Source organism: Capsella rubella, unplaced genomic scaffold (genome assembly GCF_000375325.1).
Source record: "Capsella rubella cultivar Monte Gargano unplaced genomic scaffold, Caprub1_0 scaffold_4, whole genome shotgun sequence".
NCBI classification, from domain to species: Eukaryota; Viridiplantae; Streptophyta; class Magnoliopsida; order Brassicales; family Brassicaceae; genus Capsella; species Capsella rubella.
Window position 1 is genome coordinate 92743 of NW_006238920.1, and position 23813 is coordinate 116555.

The window sequence follows — 23813 nt, forward strand, 5'->3', positions numbered from 1 at the left end:
CAACTGAACCACGTTTGATGCTTTGGTATGAATGTGTGTGTATAGTATCGTGTTTTGTTCGGATAAATGGATGGCTGAATGTAGGTTAGCAAGATTTGCCTTTAAAGAATAGTAGTGACTCTCAGATTTTGAGTGTTTTAAGATATTTTGAAAACCCGCCTTGTTGGATATCACATTGTAAAATGTCAAGAACTCTTTCGATTCATTGAATTAGATTGCATAAGACGAGAGAGTTCAGAAAGACCTAGTTCATAGGTTGCTCTCTGCAAATTGAGTAAATAGGTTCATAGGTTAACTCAAGATATCATATCGAGTAATTGGTGACTATGATCATAGGTTGCTCTCTGCAAATTTAGCCTGATTTTGACAGAAATTTGCCTTTATCCTTTATAGCTCCTGGTGATGATCATACACTGCTCAATACCTCTGTTTTCTTGAGTTTGATATTTCTATTCTTGTTTTTATTTTGACTTTTGAGTAGTTGGACTCTGGATTCCATCTTCTGCATCCCTATAAAATCAACTTTTAGATGGAATTTGGGTTTTTCAGTTTTACAATAATTGTGTTTTATACCAATCCAGAAGTAATTCATGTTGTTTTACATTGTAGAAACTAGAAAGCATAGCTGTTTTAAAAAAACTAACACGATAGTGTTTAGAAATTGAATATCATAGTGAAGAAAAAACATCAGAATGAGATAATGTCAGTTTACAAATCAAACACCCCATCAAACCAAAAATAAAGAAAAGAGAGATTCATCTTAAGCTGTAGAAACATCTAACAATCTCTTTCATCAAACACCAGCACCTAGAAGATTTACACATACAACTCTCAAAAACCATTATATGAACGTGTTTGTCTCTCTATTAGAATTAGAAAAGCGTGGCCATGCTTTTTCTCCAGTTAAGTGATCTCCGTGTTGTTGGAAGCGGAGGCGTGAAGCTCAGACCAAACATCTCCTTCATAGCTCTTCCTTGCTCCACGAACCTAACAAGCTTTGCTACAACGGCTGCACTTTCAACCACATGGGTTATGTCATTGGGTTTACTCCAGAGCTGATTCGCTAGCTGCAACCGCCGGCGTTTCGAGTTCACAGCAATCCCAAACTTCTGGTAAAGTCTCTTCCTTTCCTCTGCAGTAAACCTCTTCCCGACAAGCTTGCTTAGCATCCGTCTCTCCCTATGAAGCGCCTTCAGACTACAGCAATACCAAACATTAGCTTTTTGCATCGGATACAAAGTCTAACGCTATAAGTACTAACCTTGAAGCTACTGTTAGTGTTTGTCCTCTTTCAAAGGCATGGTTTCCCTGAGAGAAGCTTTCTTTCATAAATGAAAGTCTTCTTAGCTCTACTCCAATGTATATTGAATCCGCTTGATCTCCTGTGAAGAGCAAGAAGAAGTATGTTCTATGCACCAGTGAGACATGACATGTTTGCCACAGACCTAGAATCTGTTCTCTTTGCCTCTCAAAATCTTCCGACCAGTTTGTCATTGTCCCAGACAACTCTTCCTCCATAGCGCCCACACCAATGTCCTTCCCCATTTTCCTTGAATTCTCAGGGTCAACCTGAAAAAAAGCTCCACATAAGAAGTTGCATCTTTTGTAGAAAGGATATAGCGACAGCTATAATTCCACCCCAAAAAATGGATAGACCTAGCTTATATATATCGATAGAGTTATTAACGGTTATTACCATCTCCTTCAGTCCTTCAACAAATGACCGGATGCTGGTGATACCTCCATCTTCCCCCACCAACGGTGTTCCAACGCTGTGAGCCTCAGTGGAATCACTTCCACGAGAGGACATTGAATCATCCCTCAACAATTTCCCACCAGAATCGAACTCCAAATCAGGGAACGCGATACCGTCAACATCTGGTCTTCCAGGGTAGTCAATCTCTAGGGCATCAGGAGGAGTGCTTGTGCCGGGCATGGTATCTCCACGGCTCCAACTCTTTCTCCTCCTGACACTTCTAACACTTGACGGATTCCTGTTTTGAGCAAGACCTATTCCACCGTCTGCCTCTGTGTTGTGGCCCAAAAGTGTTTCTGCGTCTGTCGTTTCTTCACTGGTGTTGTTAATGTCTCTGGTTGGTTCATCATCCATCTCAATGCATTGTACTTCTTTGCAGTATTCTTCTGATTGGTCTCCTGAACGACCAGACGACAATTCCTCTTCCAGATCATCATCAGAGTGAGACCTAACCTTAGTTCTTGCAGTTGACAGAGGCGTTGATGTCCCATCTGATATGAAACTGGTCCTGTCTGGATCAACCACTCCTGATGTCTCTGACACTGAACCATCCTCCCACTTGTTGGTACGGTTACGATTATGCGGAGCCCCAGCCTTTGAAAGATAAAAAAAAACAAATGGATGAACTAGAATGCTATCAAACTGTAAAAGTTTAATGGTAAACTGTCGAGTGAACTGAGATACCTTTGAAGACTCATCGTGTTCCACCATCTTCATAAAGTCATCAAGCCGAGATTGGGCTATATCCCGCTGTTTTGTCATTTCTGCAAGCAGCTTCTCCAGCTGCAGAATAAACCAAAATTGTCCAAAAATCAACCAACCTCTAAAACATTTTTTAAACAACTTCTGGATGTTTCACAAAAGCACAAACCTTCTGTATCTGAAGATCTTTCTTTCTCAGCGAAACCCCACAATCGCAGCTTGAGGTGGCAGGGGCTGGGTTTCTCAGCTCGCTCTCGAGCCTGGCTAGCTCACGCTGTAGCTGCTTCACCAAAGCCTTGTCTGACATGACAACATTGATCTGTGCCTTTGTGGTGACTTCCTTGGCACAGCAGGCAAACAAGAGAGTGTTTCTAGTCTGCTCCACATGACTCCTCGCTGGACTCAGCGTGCAGACTATTGCGGTTCTGGCATTGCCCCCCAAGCATGGCTGAAGAATGCGTGTGAGCTTGGAGTCTCTATAGTTGATGTGTCCTTGTCTCCCATTGCTGCATCATGTGGACAGTCTTTATAATTAAAGCAAGTGAAGTTTCAAAAAGATAGATGCTTGTAAAGTTCGAATTTTGTTTGTCAATATTGATCTACGGCACATGTTAAAAATAGTACGGTCATACAGTCAGCCAAAGTATCACTTCCACACCTGAGTTTGCGTATTACGGTTCCTAGAGTCAATAAACTCCTATTGATATGACAGCCCTCCTTAAGTCTTGCCCCAGCTGACATGGCCTGTGATGCGCGCTCACTCCCCGCCAAATCGATAAAATTCTGCACATAAGGAACAATGAGCACAAACAGGATGATCAGGAAAGCTTTGAACCTTGAGTCCCAAAGATAGATAAAGTAGATGATACATACCACACTTGCTATGAGAGTGGCTGAGTTCTCTTTGCCTAAAAATTCACGAGCAGAGCTTTCAACTGTCTACAAAAAGGTAACAATTTAGATTAGGCACTGATATATATAGAAAAGGGACATCATTGTGCCTTAGATCCAGTGATAGAAAAGAGATTTACTAGTTTGATAATTTGATGAGATCTTGAACTTCTCTCATTTAATGAGGTTTCACCAATCTTTCGCTGTGCTGTAATAAGAACATCAAGAAGTACAGAAACACGATCAGAGTTATTTTTCAAACAACACTAACTACAGAACAACCTGAGTTGTAAATCCGGAGCAAACTTACATAACTATCAGTTTGTTAGTTGTAATGGAAAATAAAGGTGGACTATATGAGATTACTACCTTCACAAACAGAGATAAGATCCTTCAAATGGTTCCAGTCTCTCAGGGTTTCCTCTGTGGCTTTTTCAACAACGGCCCCTTTCTAAATGGAAGAAGAATAAATACATGAGAAGAGAGTCACACAACATTATTAACAAAAAGAACTCGCAGTAAGGAGAAAACAGCAACTTTCACCTCAGGGTCATCTCGTAGCCTCAGTGGTGTACTATCCGGGCTAAGAAGATCTCGGATGGCCTCATTGTAGATCTCTATAGCCGAAAACTTCACAACGAATGCCCTATCTTCATGCTGCAGCATCCAGTCCAATTAGTGAAAACGAAGAATACATATCAAAGTACTGTGTGAGAAAAATCAGACTTAATTTTTGGCAGTACCTTAAATATATAATCAAATATATCAGCCACTGCAAACTCGGTAATACCAGACATAGTGTATGTCTTTCCACTGCTTGTCTGACCATACGCGAAAATACTAGCTGGGAAACAATAATTATTATATCATTTAGCTTTCCATGCCATTAAGGTCTACCCCATTACAACAATAAACGAAGCTTACAGTTAATTCCTTTGACAACCGAGAGTGCAACTTCCTTGGGGCCATCTTCATAAACTTGTCTAGTTGGACATTCACCTCGGTACACTCTATCTGTCACCAAAATGTTTAAAGGCATCTAAATAACCTCATGCATGCGATATACAAGTGTGAAATTAACAGGGACAAGGTCAAGTAGAACAATATTTATAGAAGAGGTTGGAACGGTTTACAGAAACCAAAAACTGAGGTTGATTCAAGTACATCGATGATACTTGATCGCAAAACACCATGGCGATTCTTACCAAATGAGTATGCAGAAGGAAAAGTTGAGCCTTCACGCAATGTGTTTCTGTACAATACAGTAGTGTCGTTGATGCATTCCCAATCTGCAGCTTCATTAGCCAAGATTTCTTTCTCATTCAGAGGTCTCAGTCTAACCAGAACCAATATCTTCTCTTCCCGAGCAACATGCACCTGCGTCTTCTCCATTTTCCTCAGCTCTTCTCCAGCAATAGCTCCCATTGCTCACTGGTCAAATCAACAATAATGCACAATGAGCTTTTGAAACAGAGAAAGCCGGTAACTTGTTTGAAATTTGATGCATATCATTCATGTTTTAACAAGTGCTGAAAGCTTTGAAGACCAAAATAGATCTAAGAAAAAACAAAAAAAGGTCCTTATTTTCCAACTAACACAACAATAAAGAAATGATAACGCTCAGACATCTCATCTTACCAAACCAAGAACAAGAAGTTAACCAAAACAACATACCTCGAAAATCCCTTAGTGTTCACTAAAAAAAAAAAAAAGAGAAGCCTTGGAACAGCTCAACAAAGCAAACACATAGTATCAGAGCAAGTCAATTACACTGCAACTAAAACACCAGAGTTCAAAATTTCAGCAACACACGGCTTAAATAGAAAGAAAAAAAGAAAGAGAGATGACTTACTAGTTATTAATATGGAAGGATACTGTAATTAGAATTTTTTAAAAAGAGAGTTTACTTAGAAGGTGATCAACCTTTAACTGAAGAAGAACCAAAAAAAAAAAAAAAGAGTACCGACTTTTATTGATGAGTAAGTGGTCACCCACTATGCTTGAAAACGAAGTAATGTATCATCGATCTAAAGTTTCTTTAATAGAAATATAAGTGAAGAAAAAAGGACCCACAGAAACAGAAGCACACCATCTCTGTTTTAAACGTATCTCTCTCTATATTATAATGGTAAAGAGAGGAACTTCAAAAAAGGAAAAGTTATCATCATATTCCAAGTAGTTTGATTGTAATCTTACACACGCAAAAGCAGACAGAACCAAAAGAAAAAGGGAGAGAATTTAAATAAATAAATAAATCAGTTGAATTCACAAAGTCTTTTCCTCACCAGTGCACTTGAGTTATTCATAATAATGTAATGCAAGTAAAGGGAAACCAAAACAAAGCCTGAGTTAACATTAAACAATAGGTAGGACTACTAAGTAATTGAATATAAATATTTGATTTTTGACTTGAATGCCAAAATATCCCCACATCTTGAAACTAAACCCTAAATCTTGAATCTTTCATATACAAAACAAAACAATGTGTATAAACAAATGTAAAAGAGAGAGCTAAACCCTAAATCTTCAATCTTTGATATAGAAAAATAAAAATGTGTATAAACAGAGGTAAAAGAGAGGGGCTTTATTACCTAGTGAGTTGTGTTGTCTTCTTCTTTTCAAAAGTGCTGCCGTTCTCTAATCTGAAACATCCACCACCACAGATTTCAGTATTAAAACACAACACAAGGAAGGAAGCGATTCTGAGAGTGGAGAATTGAATAAACCCTAGCTCCTCTGAATCTATGAAGCGAATCTAATTAAATATACGCCGAATCGTTCTTCCACAAAAATTACTAAATATAGCAATCTCGATCTAAAAAATAGGGGAAAAAGGAACACTTGACCCAATTAAATTCCTAAATTTTCACTCTTTTATTTTAAAACCACAAGTAAAAGAAAAATTTCCCCTAAAAATCATAAATAGGAGGAGAAAATTGAGAAATCTAGGTAAGGATGAAACAGTGTAATTCGAAACTCAAAGAAGAACCCAAAGATCTCTCTCTCTCTCTCACTAGTCACTACAGAGAAACAACACACAGAACAGTTACCTTCTTCTTCTTCGTCTTCGTGGGCTTTACTCCATCTTCGTCGTCGTCGTCCTCCTCCTCTCTTTAGAAATTGTCCATTGGCTCGGGACTCTCTATCTCTGTGTGTGTGTGAAGGAGGAGAGGGACCAATGAGCATTGATTTGGTCCCGCAAATCTCGTAGCTGAGGCGCCTCTCTCTCTCTCTCTCTCTCTCTCTCTCTTCTCTCTATTTGTTGAACCGAGAGAGTGCGGTGGAAGGAAGATGAAATCGAAATACCAATTTTACCCCTGGAACGTTGTCGGGAATCTAATAAAGCTTTGCCACGTTGGCTTTTCGTATTTTTTAAATTAAATGCGAGATATATTCTTTAATTCTCCCGATCAGTTACCCCTACGACACGTGTCGATAGGACCGCTGCTTTATAGCCGTTGAGAGAGAGAGGTACGGAGCCCAAGGGTTCGTTGTGTTCTTGAGACTCTCTCCACCATTAAGAGTCTCTCTTATTTTACCAACATTTTTATTTTATTTTTTATTCATACAACTTTTTTAAATACTACTCCTACTTTGCTCTGGTCCTGAGTCCTGACATACCAATTTACCTAACAACAAACGTGAAATTAGTTAACAGCGAAAATCACGGATCGCTTTTTTATTTTTATTTTGTCGGTCCATTTATCACAGAGACAACAAAAAAACTATATATTAGTATTCTTTTGCAGATAAAATGATAAAAGTCAAAAAGTCCTTTAAAGGCATTAACCCATCAGTCCATTTGCTGACCATTGTAACCTCTCTCTATACAGTATGTATATTTTTTCCACAACGCCATAAACCCTAATTAACTGTAATTAATGCTCCATGTGATAAATTTACAAACAGAACATTAACTACACTTTTAATTCTATCCTCAAAAGTCAAACCCAATGTATTGAGTAATGTTAGTACTAGTTGGTCTTAAATTTACCAAAAAAATTATCCCTTAAATTCAATGTATTAATTCATAGCCTAGTTAAATAAAACGTATACCTAAATCCAATGTATAATTTTGTAAACACAATAATCTCTAGTCTTAAGTTGATTAAGCTAGACTACAAAGTGAGTTTTTGTTGTAATTATTTTTGAATATAGCCTTAATGCTGATGAAGATTAGATAAGTGATTCGAAACTCATATACATATCTGGTTTTGCATATAGTGCCATCTCATCAAAAAAAGAAAAGAAAAAAACAAGTGTCGTCGACAGGGAGCAAAAAAAGGTATCGCGCTTAAAATCTTTAGTGGGCTTAAACTTAAAGCCCAATGTTATGGGTATTCATTAGGCTAAGACCAAAAGACCCAAAACATAGATATCGAAAAAGTGGGTTGAGTGACTTGGGCTCTAATGTCATATCCAACAACTCAACATATACATACTCTTTGATATTTTTGGACATTGTTTTGAATCATACCAAGTACCAACTTTTGTTACGTTGTTTCAGTTCTAAGAAAAAATAGTTTCCACTAAACAATATATCACAGTAAAACTAACACTAGCATTTAGTAGCAGTTTTTGCAAAATTAGGAGCCTAGGAGGAATATGACATAGATACTACTTACTAGTATGTGTTTGTTTTATACTGTATATAGTTTTTACAAGAGAGCCCAAAAAAGAAATAGTAAATGCAAATGGTCGGTCTATCAAGAAGTTCTAAAAATCTATCGAACCTCTATAAAATATCTAAGATCATTGATTGGACCGACGCATAAATGTTTTTCACTAGTTTGGAATATATATATATATATATAGAATTTTATTTTTGAACGAATGATTTGGGACATAATATTATATATAAATAGTAGAGAAAAATGCAAAAACAAAAAACCTAGTTCGAAAACGATAATTACTTGTTGACCACCAGTTTCAATGGTTCTTGATAGTTTCGACCCTACCATTTCTGTTTTCGTTTCCTTCGTGTGGCCCTTATAGTTTTCACTACTACTACTAAATTTAAACTAGCCTATCGTACTACACTGATCTGTTTTTGTCCAACAATATATTATAATAAAAACGAACGTGGAATTGATTAATTACGATATATTTACCAAAAAACAATACATACGTTTTTTATATAAATAATTTTCCATGGACGAGATTACACGAACTGGAACATTCTACAAAACATGACAAAAAGGAAAGAAACAGCTCTTTACAAAGTGTTTTGTCTAAAATGTAGTTTAGTTTGGGTCCCTTGACTCTTGACCCCAAGTTCGTTTCTAATCTATCATTTTCTTTTTGTGTATCGATTGACCTTTTCACTTATGAAAACATCTCTATATTTTTTAAAATTATATATATGCATTTGAATTTTGCATTTGATTTTCTTCTGAACCACCGACTACATTGTTTGATAACCTTACGTACCTACGTTATTAACACCAACCAAATAAAAACCCTATCTGCATGATGTAATCGTACGTACGTATAAACAGATTTTCACTGTTTTGCTTCTTCTTTGTCTTTACAGCGACTTTTCCTTTTTCACTACTGTAGTAATAAGAAACTATGAATCCAATTGGTGGCACAAGACCATAAGAATTATTGTAAAAATTCTTTAAGGGCATATTAACGAAATAGGCACTTTCCAACTCAAATCTTTCGAATTAGGACCTCAACACAGTAACCATAGACATGTCAGCTAAAACGTCCTGTGCATGACATTTCTACCCCTCGGACAGAAGCGGGAAAGTGTGATGAGTGATCTTCAGTGGGTTGATGACGTCAGCGGTTACAGTAATCCAATTAGGTTAGAGATTACCATTAGTGGGAGAGGCGGGAATTAGTTACAGTACGGCTCAGCTTTTGAGGGTAATTCTGTGGACAGGAATTCACCTACGAAGCTGTATTGGGATATTAGGGTTTGTGGGTTATAATAAGTGAGAGTGGTTAGTGTAAATTTGGAGGCTTGAGTTTGGTTAACAGTAAAGAAGTTAGAGATACCGTGGATTTGGTGAAAACCTTATGCAGAGATGGTGAATCCTGATGAGGTAATTCTAACTGCAATCTAATGAAGTTCACTTTTTGCTTTGCGCCGTTATCGTCTCGACCATTAAGTGGAGAGATTATTAATTTTTTGGATCATAATCGTAACAGGCTTTCGCTGGTGATGTATTTGGGTTAGATCAATTGTAGATTCGTTGAGTTTGTGGGGGGGGGGGGTGCGGGTTAGGTGAAAGCCAAGGTTTAGGTTATGGATGTCATTATGGTCCACGATCTACAAATCGTGGAAGATTCCCCCTGTTTAATTCGATTTACAAATGGTTTTGTTCATTAATCTATACTGTCTCTTGTTTGTTGTAGGTGTTGCAGTCGACATTGTTGGTTATTTTGGGCGATTGGGAGTGTTCTACGGAAGGGAGTTGGAAGTTTCGTGTGTTGAACGGGTGTTTATCAGAATGCATTATGGTTGCTGAAAAGATGACTTACGCAGCGCTGAAGCAGCGTATAGAGGAGGAGTTTGCTTCACAGGTTGAAGGCGTGGTCAGAAGAATGTCGTACTGGCCGCCAAATGAACTCTCAATGTTTCCTTCGGGGAAAACACCGCCAGTGTTGATTAACAGTGACAGTGGGGTGAAAACATTCTTTCGACTTAGAGCTGCGACAAGGTCAATGAACTTGTTGGTGACATATGAAAGCAAACTGCAGGCAGACACTAACGGCAGCGCTAGGCCGCGTATAGGAAGCGAAGATGAAGTTATCCGACTTGATGATGGTACGCCATCTACAAAAGGTGACCCATTTGTCAACTCTGCAATGGATGGAACAATTTCAGTGTCATCTATGGAGGTTGCTGAAGCAGTCGATGGGATAGAAAGAGGGAGTGCTATCTATGATGCAGATGGCGTAATCGACCTCAATAACCTGTATAATGCAGAGGTTGTTGCTAATTTAGAACGTGTGGAAAGAATGGCGCGAGTAGCCCAAGGTTTACAGTTAGATAAAGGGAAAGAGAAGGTAGTTGAAGATGAGCGTGTCATAGTTCCATCTACTGATGCAGAAGACCAAGACCCGGAATACAACTTCTGGAGTGAACTTGTAAGGAAATAATACTTCTCACTCCACCAAGGCTTTGGGATGTTAGAGGGTCAGCCACCAAGTGCAGGTTCTACAAGATGTGTTGATGGTATGGTACATGGTCAGTCATCAAATGCGACTGGTTTGAATCTCCTAGAGGTTGGCGAGAACTCGAATGCAATGCATTTCAGAGGGGTAGACCATCATGGCCCATCAAATGTTCCGGATGCTCAGCTTTCCAGATAGTGATGGGGCAAGCTTTCAGACGGCTGCGGAGCTGTATAACTGTATGGACGGACGCAGTAGAGGGGAGGAACCCATAGGCTTCCTCGGACAAATTAACAATGAGGTCGAAGATGGTGTATGAGATAAGGATATTCAACTCAGTCTGGCAAGCATGTACGATGATTTAATGGAAGCTGATGTTCTACCAGAAGAGGACTGTCCTCCTTGTTTTATTGACGACATTCTGCAGACACAAGAAGTGGGCAGGGGTGTTTATGATTCGGAGAACGACGCTATCTTTATTGGTCGGATTTTCAGGAACAAGGCGGATATGCAAACAGCGCTAGCCATATATGCAATTAAGAGATTTTTCAATTTCAAGCAAGTAAGGTCTGATAAAGAGAGGTTAATAGTGCGATGCGTTGACTTATCATGTCCATGGAGGGTATATGGACATATAGCAGAAGGATTATCTGAGAATATGGTCGTTAGGAGAGCTACTTTGAACCATACTTGTGATGTCGCGACCCGGTCGCAATACGGGAAGAAAGCCTCTTGTAAGGTTATTGGTGAGGTATTGAAATCTAAGTATTCCAATGGAAAGATTGGTCCTAGGGCAGTGGATATTCCCGACATTGTACTCAGTGAGCTTCGTGTTTCTATTAACTATATGAAGGCGTGGAAGTCAAGGGAGGTTGCAATTTCTGCTGCGAGGGGAAGTGCTGAAGAAAGCTATAAGTTGTTATGCGTCTATTTGTACTTACTGAAGAAAACAAATCCAGGAACCATTTACGATGTTGTCAGTACTGGAATTGGGACCCAGAAGTGCAAGTTCAAGTACTTGTTTTTCGCTTTTGGTGCTTGTATTCATGCTTCACACTTCATGCGGAAAGTTGTCATCATTGATGCAACCACTATTAAAGCCAAATTCAAAGGCTGTTTGCTAACTGCCAGCTTCCAAGATGGTAATTTTCAAATAATGCCCGTCGGCTTTGGGGTCGTAGATGGAGAAAATGAACCTGCGTGGAGTTGGTTCTTCAAACAACTAGCTACAATAATACCTGATGATGCAGACTTGGTTTTCGTTTCTGATAGGCACAACTCCATCTATGCAGCATTGAGGAAGGTATATCCGCTTGCAAAACATGGGGCATGTTCTGTCCATCTTTATCGCAACGTCAAAAGCATATATGCTAGACAGAAAGGCCTTGGTTATTTGGTTGCAAAAGCAGCTGCTGCTTACACTGTGGGTGAGTTTCGGAACAAATTTGATGAAATTGAAAGAAGGAGTCCAGCATGTGCTAACTACCTTAGAGGGATTGGTATGTCTCACTGGACACGTGTTTACTTTCAAGGGAAGCGATACAACATAATGAGTAGTAACGTGGCTGAGTCTTTGAATGCTGCTTTAGCAAAGTCGTTGGAGTTTCCAATTGTGTCCATGGTGGAATCAATCCGTATGATGTTGATGAGATGGTTTTACTGCCGTCGGGAAAAGGCGAACAAGCATAGAAGTCCAGTAACACCAGAGGTAGAAGAGTTACTCATGAGGAATCTATCAGAGTCTGCCGAGTTAACTGTAAAACCAGCTAGTTTCTCCATCTACCAAGTTAATAGTAGCGACGGGGCTGGCTTCACAGTGGATATTGAGAGGAAAACCTGCAGCTGCAAAGTGTTTGACACCCTTGGCATTCCTTGTAGCCATGCACTAGCAGCTGGAAGGGTTAATCGCACACCAATTGTAGACATGGTAGAAGAGTATTACAAGATTGAGGGCCTCAGAAGTGGTTATAGCTGTGTGATAATGCCTGCGCCAACTGCAGAGAATGAAGACGTCCCAGAGGAGTTGGTTAACTCCGAGAAGCTGCCACCACAGTCCAGTGCCCCACCTGGCCGCCCAAGGAAGAAAAGGATTCTGTCTAGGGGCGAGAGTTCGGTAATGTCAACAAGAACAAACTTACATAGCACATGACTCAGTGATGGAGAGCTGATAGATCAATGACTAGTCACTGTTATATTGCAGGGAAAGAGGACGAGGCAGCGTAGCGCAGGTAGATGTTCAAGGTGTTTTGGGACTGGCCATAACAGGGCCACCTGTAAGAATCCAATACCGTAATGTAAGTTTTTGTCGGTTTCATAATGGTGCGGACAATGTGAAATTAACTTAAGGACTAACTTCTGACTTCAATCAATCTTTTAGGGGGTGATGCGAACTATAGACAAGCGTACTGCTCATTTTGGATTGTACATAGGTTGCAGCAAATGTAATCGGTTAAGTAGTGGATAAGGAGACTGGCCATAACATGGTTTTCATGTGAAATAGGTTGAAATATGCGGAAGGATGAAGCTCATAGAAGGTTTTTGGGTCATGCAAACTAAGCTACTGTTACTGCATGCGTGTATACGTTGGGCTAAAATAATGTTAAGCACTTTTATGTATTTGATGCGTAACTCATCTTGTATTAAAAAACTGGGAGATGTAAGCTACTTAAGTGAAATATAATGGAGAAGAATGTGGTTTCATTGTATATACTGAGAGTTGAGGTGGTGTATGTTGTAGGAGTTGATGCAATTATGCAGGGAAAGGTTTAAAGTCACCAAACGGGCTTTTCCTCTAGCACACAGGTTGTAAGAACTTAAGGTGGGACCTCGTCATGGCGAAGGCAAAACGTAAGTAAGATATTGTAGTGCTGAGAAGAGTTGACCCTAATTTAGCTAATCAGGTCGTACATGACTACAATATCATGGTTTCTCGTAGCAAAATGTCTAAGAAACAGAGGTGATAGACGGAAACAAAGCTTCTCAGTTATATTAAACAGGGTACATGATAACACAGAAGCACCTTTAGAGGCCAACACAATAACAATTACATTTCAAGGTTACAAACCGAACAACAACTTAATATAATACAACTCCCATTGTTCATAATATACTACAAAGTGAAAACTAGAACATTGGTTTTAAGGTTTATTTAAGGATCAGAGAGAGCAGACATAGATTGCTTCAGCCACCAAGACAGGACAGCTTCCTTTGGACACTATTTAACATTGGATACGTATGCTACAGTCAGCACATACAACGGACAATGAGGGAGTACCAAAATCCAAAGCAGTCTTCGCATACGTTATCTACATCACAAAACATATAAGTGCAGTCTGGTATATCCTGAATAGGGTAGGAGTGGCTTTGGATGTATATGCCTTCCTCAGCAGGACCCATTCCAACGATTTGTTCCATAACCATGTCCGCAATAAAGACTGCTTCCCGTACACTGCCAACTACATCCCACATCGGTGCTAGCCGCTGCATTCCAAGTTCAAAATCTCCAGCACAAATGCGGAAGACACCGACTACAAATGTTGCAAACATGGAGTGAGAGGGCGAGTAGTCTAGCATAGCCCACGCTGCATCTGATGGCCCTTCTTGACATAGGAGACGCAAGCCCTCTAACTGATTGGCCCTGACGTTACCGCTGTCGACACATGCCTTGAAGAAAACGCGATACGGGGAGTCTATTTGACACATCCTTGTGTCAGCGACGAAATCAGAGAGATCTGCTGACTGGAGCACCTCAGGTGCATATACAGCATTCTTTGTCACCGGGGACGCAGCAATGCATGGACCAAGTGCTCTAAATCCAATCGCACCAAGGCGGCGAAAAATGTCAACTAGTAAATCGTTTGGAATATGAACCATTTTACAAGTGTGATTTTTTGAACGTAGGTTATGAGAAAGCATTTAGACGGGCGATAATTTATTAACGATTAACGCACTTAATTATCTGGTTGGAATAGGGGAGAAAGTGGATAAAGTGTTAAGGGTTAATTGTATTAATTTACTGAAAGTGGGTTTTGGTTACTACCACACGTAAGGCAGTTTGTAGGTGGGTCGAGGTGGATAGACATCAAATCATACTTCACTTTTCATTACAAGTTGCCCACAGAAGGTGTAATTATGCGAAACAAACATATATGAGTGGAGGTTCACTCAGCACTGCTAGGCCGTAGTCTCCTATACCTCCTGCTTAACAGCTGGCAACGTCGATTATTTTACAGTCTATTAGACTAAATTACATAGCTTGATTGACCGTGGAGTAGACTTAATTTAATATGGTGAGACTCATTGGCTATAAGAAGTAAGATATGGAGATGCTGAATACCACAACACAATGGTTTACTTAGCAAAAGGGATATTCATAGACATTGTTAGGCGAGTTGGTAAAAATGGGTTTCGGGAGATTTCACCGTTCATCAGTGGTGGACATGATGGTATCGAGGCAGCTCTTGCACCCGAAGTATTAAGTGTAGTTGATCTTGACGAGTTCATCTTTGTGAGCTCCCTGGCGAACGAAGGATCCATTTATAGGCCATTTCTAATGAAATGTTTTGACCACGGGAACCTCACTGCAATGTATGTGGAGGGCCTCCGCCGGGCCGTAAGGAGGAGACGTCCCCAATTGCGTCGAGTTTGCCTGCACTCCTGATGACGTATGTTTTGACTGTTTAGGTTACTGGTACTCTCGTAGAGTTAGGCAGATGTGTTGAGAAGGTGGATGCGGTGGAGTGGGTATGTTATGAGAAGTCTGGCTTAGAGTACCATTATGTTTTGGGAGGTGGTAGCTATTAATTATTACGTATTGACTAGAAATGTTTGGAATAATGTCTTATGAGTTGATCTTTTTCGTTAGATGTTATCGGCTGTGGTTAAGTAAATTGTTCTTCTCTTAATGGTGATTACTTTGGTTACTCTGTACTGTACCCGTAAGAGTTGTGTACTAAGGGGAGGAGGATAAGAATGAAGATGTATTTGGTTAAACAGATATATAAATAAGAGTGCATATATTAAGCTCAAAAGAAATAGAAGACAATATAAGTTTGTCCAACCAATTAAGAGTTAATTTGTGATTTTACACAACTCGATTGGGAACAGAGGAGTAGTTTGTATTTTACATATTCGACTAATCAGTGTACTCAACATGGTGCTCAGAAATTTTAAAACTTAAGTAAATACACCAACTAAAATAATAGTGATATTAATTTAAAACAAGATACACTTCCGAGTAATATAAAACCCCATTTCAAGATTGGAGGATAACTGTCTTACGGGCACAGAACTAGAAGATGTTGTTGAGGTTGATGATAAACCAGTACAGATAACAATTCAGACAACGAACACCCACACCACAATTCTCACCAGTGCACACGGGTATGCTAGCAACGACCACCAGGTTGGTGTAGAGTCTTCTCGTGGCGGGTCGAAAAATGTGAAAATGCCGGTAAACAACATTACCAATCTCTTCTAGGTGTACTATGCTGCCAACTCGACTGAACAACATTGAAATTGTTGCAATCCCCTCATCTGGACAATTTGAAATGATCTGCAATAACCCTTTTGAAAATATGGCATAGTCATGGGCCGGGACCACGTGTAAGAGGAGCTCAATGGCATGGGTTGTGTCGCCAAATTGGGATGCAATCCGGATACTTTCTAGGTATAGAGCTATTGGATTTTCAGCATCAAGACATTTCTTGAAGAATGCACGGTATGAAGACCCCTCATTGATAAGCTCCGCATTGTTGAAGAACTCCGGTAGTGGGAGTGGCCGGAGAACACCAGCGGAAAAAGCTATTGCACTCTGCTTTTTCCCTACAAGCAACAAAGGAGCAAGGCTGGTAAAGCTACTCGGGGCGACACGTTGGTAAATTTCTACTGCAACATCATCAAGCAAAGTATCCATTACTTTGAATCTATTGAGGTTGAGGTGAGAGTTTCAGATATTCCATTTTATAATGTGTTATGTGTTGCGGGTGTGTGCTCGTTTGGAGGGACATTAATGTTAAGTAGTTGAATGCAGGAGAGGGGGAAAGTTGCAAGTAAATGCAGAAGACTGAAGATGTGATTAAAGCTTATGTAGGCTAGGTAGGGGTGGGGGATAGTTTGAGTAGAAGAAGTGTGGGAGATAAGAAGAATATTTAATAGGGTTATGTTGTTTGACAAGTGGACGCATGTGCTTTTTCTCTAAATGACACCATTAACCGAGAGTAAATAAATTAAATTGATGTTTGCTCTTCTACATGACAGGTTCAGAACACGGGTTCGGAAAGTATATGTACTTACAACAATATGTTTGAATATCACTTACACACACTTTCCTCAACTAACATTTTACAGGTACAGTGATCCCTTATAGTACATATCAGACGCATAAGTAACAAGATTAGAGGAAATAGCTTCAATGCCCCTAAGGAGCTATCTTTTGAGCAAACTGTTCGTATACGTCTAACGCGTACCGAATACGAACAGCTTCTACTCGGTCTGCACCGATAGAAGACATTTGGTGGACAGAGAGACCATGTGCATGCATCTCAATGAACTTCAACGCTAAAGGTCCACAGTCCCCAGCCGCAATTATATTGTGTTCCATTCCTGGCAGACGCTTGTAGCTGAAATTAGTTTCATCGACATGTACAATATGATTGCGGCTGCAGGTAGACATAATGAGATGAGGGAGCATTTTGACGATTGGAGCCATATACATTCGGACGTTCGAGTCAGCTGTTGCAGCGACGCAGGGGTCAAGAATATCAATGTGCCATGTATCAAGAGATATAACAAGCCCAACCCAATGACTGTCACCCCAATTCATCGGCGTATAAACAGTATGCACATCCCGGAACCACATTGTTTGGTCTTTTTGATCCCCCAAAGTGCCTTCAGTGTACGACGAAAGAAGAGGATCCCAAGGATAGGAAAAAGGATCAGATGAATTACTAAATGTTGAAAATTGTGCTGTCAATAGCTGCGTTAAAAGACTGTCAACGAAAACCTTCTTTCATGCTGCAAGATGCGGGCCACATTTACTCCAAAATGGCGCCAACATCAAATCCAAGTGCTGCATTATTAAAGGCAAAACCGGTTATTGATAGTAAGAGAAGCAAAAGTATAGGGCTGAAGCATAACGTTAGGGTGTAGAAACAGGCTCTGGATAAATTTTCCACATTAAGACAGATATGACACATTGAACAGTTAGTTTAGGTCTACGGGTAAGCGTTAGTTAAACGTTGTGATATAATATGACGTAAAGAAATTAGGTCAGAGGCATACAGTTCGAGACAGATTCGTAGTGGGTGTGTAGATGGCTTCGAAAAAATTTCTCTCCACCTCACATCAGTCCATATCGTAGTACCTGAGTACAATTAAATTATTAAGATGTGGAAGGTGATTGTTATTTCCCAAGCATAGAAGATGAAAGTAGGGGATAAGGACACTACGGTTTCTCATAGTTACAAAGCAATGATTTAAACTTCCGTGTTAGCTCTCCAAGAACCGTAGAGATGGGTGTATAACCACAAGTAAGGGCAGTACTGAGCGAGATTTTATCATAAAAGTTGGTTTCCCTAATGTGACCATATAATAACTTTGCAAGAGATTGAGTATCCAAATGGTAGAAGCTATGTACCTCTGTTATAGGCGATCCTTTAGGGAGGCAGGATGTGGGCCCTGGAAGGGCCAAAATATCACCACATATGCCGTCCTTCTTCAAAAGGGAAATAAAGCTAAGATTCAACAGGTATATTGTAGTATACAGACAGAAGATCAAGGTACACGGTGGTGGCACTTTGTTAAAGCATTAACGAAGCCAACTTCTGAGATGGCGAATATTCCATGTTATATTACCATCTATAAACTATGTGTGTAACGCATATTTGGGGACTGAAAACTTACATGGCATGTCTTACGGCTGGAGGATTGACTACGGCTACAAACACATTGACCCCTAGGCCGTACAGGGTCACCTCCAGTAGACGTAATTCCCGCCTACATTTATGGGAGAGACAAACAAAGTTGTTATTACAACAAAACTGTTAGTGAAGCAGAAATTCAAGTGACCATCATTTACAAAAAAAAACGTCAGAAACCCATTACTGCAAGTAAATCACGCAGGCCATACCTTACAACAGAAATGTACTGAGCTTCTCTCTCCAACTCCAATCCCTCTACTTCGAACTTCATCTCCAACTGAGTTCGTTTGGCATGCCTGAGCCAACGCCCCTTCCAACCCTTCACACTTTGTACTGCCAACGTCGGAATTTTTCCATTGCAATAGAGACATTACGTCACTCACGACTGTCGCAGACAACTTCCCAAGTTTCTCATCTGTACTTTGTTTCAGCCGATGAATCTCCATCCTTAATTTCTCAATCTCAATACGATACATATCAGAAGATACTGGATAAGACGCCTCAGCTGTTAAACCCCCATCCTCGTGCACCTCCCCTGTCCCACATCTGCAGGGCCGTTGCTTCTTTTTCATGCACAGACACAATTTACTACAGGAGTCATCCCCACCTACCCAATATGATTTACTAAACAAATACCCACCAGTCATCAATGTAAGGAGGTAGTGAACCTTTGGATCCCCATCGCAACCACCCGACATGGGACTGCAACTCTTTTTTGAAGGGCCGCCTACACATCCCTGGACGCAGAGCTACAATATAGGAAACATGTAAAATTTTTTGTTTAGATACACATTCAGCACATACAAACTGCTCTCACCCACTGTTAGCGACTGCACACATATACTTACCCCCTTGTCATATTCTAACTCTAGAATGTTGTAGGTATGATAAGTTTTCAACTGGGGGAAGACAGCAATTTTCCTATCCAAAAAAGTCTGCCCATCCCTAGCACATGGCAGGTAACGCAACAGTAGAGGAATTGATTGAAACAAAAACAATTGTATGCCTATTGGGAATCCGAGTATCACCAAGGAATGTTGTTTCAATTTCTCAACAAGTGCGGCTTGATGGTGGATCACACTGCCAACATTAATCATCCGTAGAGTCCTTTCAAATGATTTCCTCCCCCATGGATATGCTAAAAATAAGTCGACATTCGAAAGCATTTCAACAACCCGGTATGACGGTCTTATTGGTTGTGTACCGCATATTAAGATCCCTTCAACAATAACTAGCAATACAAGCCGAATCTTCCTCCAACCCGGGATGCCAAGCTCCGCCTTCAAAATAGTTACAATGTCGTCGATTGTTAAATTTTTTCCCTCACCAACAAGCGTATACAAATAGGACGGTTCACGATCTCCACTTGAGTTGGCTGAAACATCATCTCCCTTTTCAGGATACGGACCACAAAAGAGCCATGTAACCATCTCAAATTCTACCATCGAAAACCTCAGAGGCCAGCCGCCATATGTGAACCACAGTTCAGTTGGATTGGTAGTTACAATTTGTCGGCACAAGAAATTATGAACAAGTCTACCAGATAATAAACAACGCCGTACTGGCAACAAAAACAAGGACCCAAACTGTGACTTCAAGATAATTTCTAACTCTGGCGTCCCGTCCAATATTTCCAAAATATCAACAAGGTACTGAGGTTTTGAGTACGCGTTAACCCTCCCCTCAGTTGGGTATCAATCAGTTGCAAATAACCTCTCTGGTAACGTCCTTTTACCTACAGTGAGGAAAACAACAGCAGCTGTTCATTATTAATCCCATTGTGCAACAAGTACTAAACATGACATAAGACATATAGATAGGCCAACCATGGTAGGGTATAAGATTAGGGTCACTAACTGTAGATCTTAATGCCGGATTGGCCACATCATCAGCAATCACATCAGTCCTTTCATCACCTACAAGAAACCAACGCTCACCATGCTTTATATACAAGATAAGGAGGTACGAACCCAAATTGTACCAATCTCTAAGCACAAACTGTACCAATGTCTAATCACATATAGACCATTGGACTTTTGAATCACATACCAACCAGCTTATCTACATTGGCCAAGACTCCCCTCCTCGCACAAATAGGCACTACCTGACCCTGTAGAGGAGGTTTTTGAACAATAACTATACCCTAACTGCCGACCTAATCAACCCACATCGAGTTCATAACAATATTCTCCGGAAAATATACACAACTCTAAGGACTGCTCAACCCATATAAATGAATCAACATGCACGCATGAACTACATGTACGTCAACAATCAGTGACAAGTTTGACATTAACTGACAAGGAAACAATGCCACCCAATATAACACATGTGTGCTATTGACTCGAAAAAAGAAATTCTATTGTTTTATGACACCTGCGAAAATACCTACACAAATGCCATGAAGGTTGCGTGTAAAATCAAAATAGGTCAACTAGTTGCAGTACTAATCAAACCAGGCAGAGCACTAATCAGTATCCACAACTTTTAATACTCCAGCCACAAAAACTACAGATAAGTCATACTCACTACTCACAAACAAACTACTCAACACACTGGCTTCCTATTTATCAACGTTTGTTTAACACTAAAAGTGATACCTGGATCTGCCGACATACTTACGTCTGCATTCTCGTCACCTGCAGCAAAACAGGAAGCCATTTTGTATCACCCTGACAAACCAAAGCCCGAAACCATAACTACACGTACCATACGACATACTCAGAACGCAGGAGATGTTGTCCAACACAACACCATCTATAATAATCAGCTTTAGGTTCACCACACACAATAAACATTTAATGTTAACACAAGTTCTCTACAAATATAAATATAGAGATACACTTAACGCTAGCTGATCTATCAATATTCAACATAAACGTAATACTTACGCTAATCCAACCAGACTGACTTTGGCTTTTCCTTCAACGGTGTACATATATACTATACCCTAGTAGCAGACCTTATCAACCCAGACTATACCCTAGTAGCAGCCGTAATCTACCCAAACCGACTATATAACACATTTCCCCATATTACATTCTACTAGAATTTCAACACTATACTCTAGTAGCAGCCGTAATCAACCCAAACCGAGTCATTAACAGGTTTCCCCATATTACATTCTGACGGAATTTTAACACTATACCCTAATAGCATAAATAATCAACCCAAACCGAGTAATTAACAGATTTACCCATATTACAGTCCGTCAGAATCTCAAAATTATACCCTAATAGCATACATAATCAACCCAAACCGAGTAATTAACAGATTTACCCATATCACAGTCCGTCAGAATATCAAAATTATACCCTAATAGCATACCTAATCAACCCAAATCGAGTAATTAACAGGTTTACCCATATGACAGTCCGTCAGAATTTCAACACTATACCCTAAAAGCATACCTAATCAACCCAAACCGAGTAATTAACAGGTTTACCCATATTATAGTCGGTAAGAATTCCCTGCAACTATACCCTATTCAACAAAAAAATCAACCAATATAAATCAATCAACATTTTCATCAAACGGGTAGAGATTGTAATATTTGTATGCCACAAACTCAAGACTGTAAACACATTTATATTTCTGACCTGCAATTCCAGTATTCACCCTACTGGCTGATCGCTTCTGCATATGTCTTCTCTCCGGCGCAAAAATATTCCCACTGTCTTTTACGCGACGTACCGACGTTGATGAACTAGGTTTCCTCACCGATTTTGATAATCTTCTACTCGCAGCTCCGTATTTCTTGGCTCCGACATCACCGGGCATAACGGAATCGATAACCGATTTACTCCTCGTCTTCACCATCCCGAGGACGACGGGAGGATAGTGGGAAACAAATTACGAAACTCAGTGATGGGTAAAGAGACTGGAGTTCGGGTTAATGGGTTGAAGGAGTATGTGGTACCAAATCGGGACACAGTGAACCCTAATCCCAAAGTAAGACCCAAAATCAAACAGTCAACAGTAATCCCTAATTTCTTCTACGCAAGAGACGTCACCTGAGTCGAGGGCGAAACAGTCATTCAACAGTGGTCGGAGACCTGTTGAAGAAAATTTTGTTTAAAAGACTTAAAACGGAAGGATAAGGCTTGGAAAGTGCCTTTTCTCTAATTAACTCATTCTTTAAAGAAGAGAAAATGATAGAATGGTGCCTTCTCAAAGCCAAAGAAATGTGTTATATTATGTCTAACACATGAACAGTTAGCCAAAGAGATAATTTTTGTTTAGTCACTTTTCAGGTTCCCTTTCATTTGCGAATCGATGATGTTTAAATACACAATATACAACAAAGAAACTAACCATTAAATCTACCGTTAAGATTGTGACTAAGGGCATCTCCACTGGAGGTACTTAGTGGGGTACTCTGAGAATACTTAACTTTAAATATAATTACTTTAATTCAAAAAACAATAGAAACATAAGTATCGATACTTCAATAGTGCACTTAAGCACTTGTTAAGTACCGGTATGTGTGGTTTGATGCTAAATATATTATTAATTTAATTTGAAGTACCTTTAATGGGGTACTTGAGTAATGATGGTCTAAGTGGAATGTAATTCCACTAATTTAAGATAGAAAAAGACAAGAAGACAACCTCGGTGTTGATTGGTTGATGCTTTAGAATCTTTTCACAGCTATATTTTGGTCTAAAGCTGTAAATCCACAACAATCAAATTTTATAAATTTTTTTTTTTTTATTCACAGCCTAAATATTTCTTAAATTATTTTTTGGCTGTACATAGATATATTTCCTAAAGCACATATTTTTCAGCTTTCCAAAAAGTCAGTTCCTCCCGCCAAAATACTATAATAATAAAATCTACAACTACTGTCAAAAATTCTACAGCTTTAAATCTATAGACCAAAAAATAAAATTACAGCTATAATCAATCATGCCCATCGTCTCAACTCTATCTTCGCATAGATGATGTCGGTTTACTCCGGTTAACCAGTTATGTTCTCATCGGAAAATGATATAAAAACTAAAAAAAGTTTAATAAACTAGTATATAATAAGATTAGAAAATTACAAATGACAACAACCATTCAAACTCTCTATTTTATCCCAAAAAATGAAAATATGGGTGATAAATAAGTTGACCAAAATAAGGTAACAAATAAAAAATAAATTGACCAAACAAAAACAACAGCTACCATTCAAACCCATAATTTCCCAATATAGTACATAACCCAAAAATGTGAAAATGTATTTTCAAATTTTTTTTTAAAAATCATTTGCTTAGAAAAAAATCCCATTTATGTCGACAGGACAAAAGAAAGAAATAAAAATCCTATCGTTTGATTGGGCATCATCATCGTCACTCGTCATCATCACAAGGGGTAATCAAATTAACGGGAGAGAGAGCGAGTATACATTTTTATATATATTAAAATCTACTCTC

General features: G+C 39.4%; 2 protein-coding genes across 4 annotated transcripts; one reads left to right on the forward strand and one right to left on the reverse strand.

The window, feature by feature from the left end:
- Nucleotides 1-635: 635 nt before the first annotated feature.
- LOC17889283 (kinesin-like protein KIN-7E) lies at nt 636-6588 on the reverse strand. Of its 3 annotated transcripts, XM_023784276.1 has the most exons (15): nt 6400-6588; nt 5941-5991; nt 4555-4780; nt 4274-4363; nt 4093-4193; nt 3893-4006; nt 3719-3800; nt 3490-3557; nt 3332-3397; nt 3117-3241; nt 2628-2964; nt 2441-2539; nt 1697-2350; nt 1262-1569; nt 636-1197 (listed from the first exon to the last, which is right to left on the reverse strand). In XM_023784276.1, the coding sequence occupies exons 3-15, from the start codon at nt 4772-4774 to the stop codon at nt 873-875; spliced, it is 2589 nt and encodes an 862-aa protein (XP_023640044.1). In that variant the 5' UTR covers nt 4775-4780; nt 5941-5991; nt 6400-6588; the 3' UTR covers nt 636-872. The 3 variants fall into 3 exon arrangements, with proteins under 3 accessions (XP_023640044.1, XP_023640045.1, XP_006296345.1); XM_023784277.1 differs by lacking the exons at nt 5941-5991; nt 6400-6588 and adding an exon at nt 5202-5269; XM_006296283.2 differs by lacking the exons at nt 5941-5991; nt 6400-6588 and adding an exon at nt 5024-5133.
- A 4238-nt stretch (nt 6589-10826) lies between these two features.
- On the forward strand, nt 10827-12941 carry LOC17890225. Its single transcript, XM_023783760.1, has 3 exons — nt 10827-12595; nt 12678-12771; nt 12855-12941. Exons 1-3 carry the CDS (start codon nt 10827-10829, stop codon nt 12939-12941), a joined length of 1950 nt encoding a protein of 649 aa, XP_023639528.1.
- The last annotated feature ends 10872 nt before the right edge of the window (nt 12942-23813 follow it).

Coding starts and splice junctions, on each gene's coding strand:
- LOC17889283 (XM_023784276.1), bottom strand. CDS start 4,774: ATGGGAGCTATTGCTGGAGAAGAGCTGAGGAAAATGGAGAAGACGCAG. Junction 3,801..3,892: donor GGCTACGAGATGACCCTGAG/GTGAAAGTTGCT, acceptor TCTTCCATTTAG/AAAGGGGCCGTTGTTGAAAA. Junction 3,242..3,331: donor CCACTCTCATAGCAAGTGTG/GTATGTATCATC, acceptor CCTTATGTGCAG/AATTTTATCGATTTGGCGGG.
- LOC17890225 (XM_023783760.1), top strand. CDS start 10,827: ATGTACGATGATTTAATGGAAGCTGATGTTCTACCAGAAGAGGACTGT. Junction 12,596..12,677: donor AGGGGCGAGAGTTCGGTAAT/GTCAACAAGAAC, acceptor GTTATATTGCAG/GGAAAGAGGACGAGGCAGCG. Junction 12,772..12,854: donor TAAGAATCCAATACCGTAAT/GTAAGTTTTTGT, acceptor TCAATCTTTTAG/GGGGTGATGCGAACTATAGA.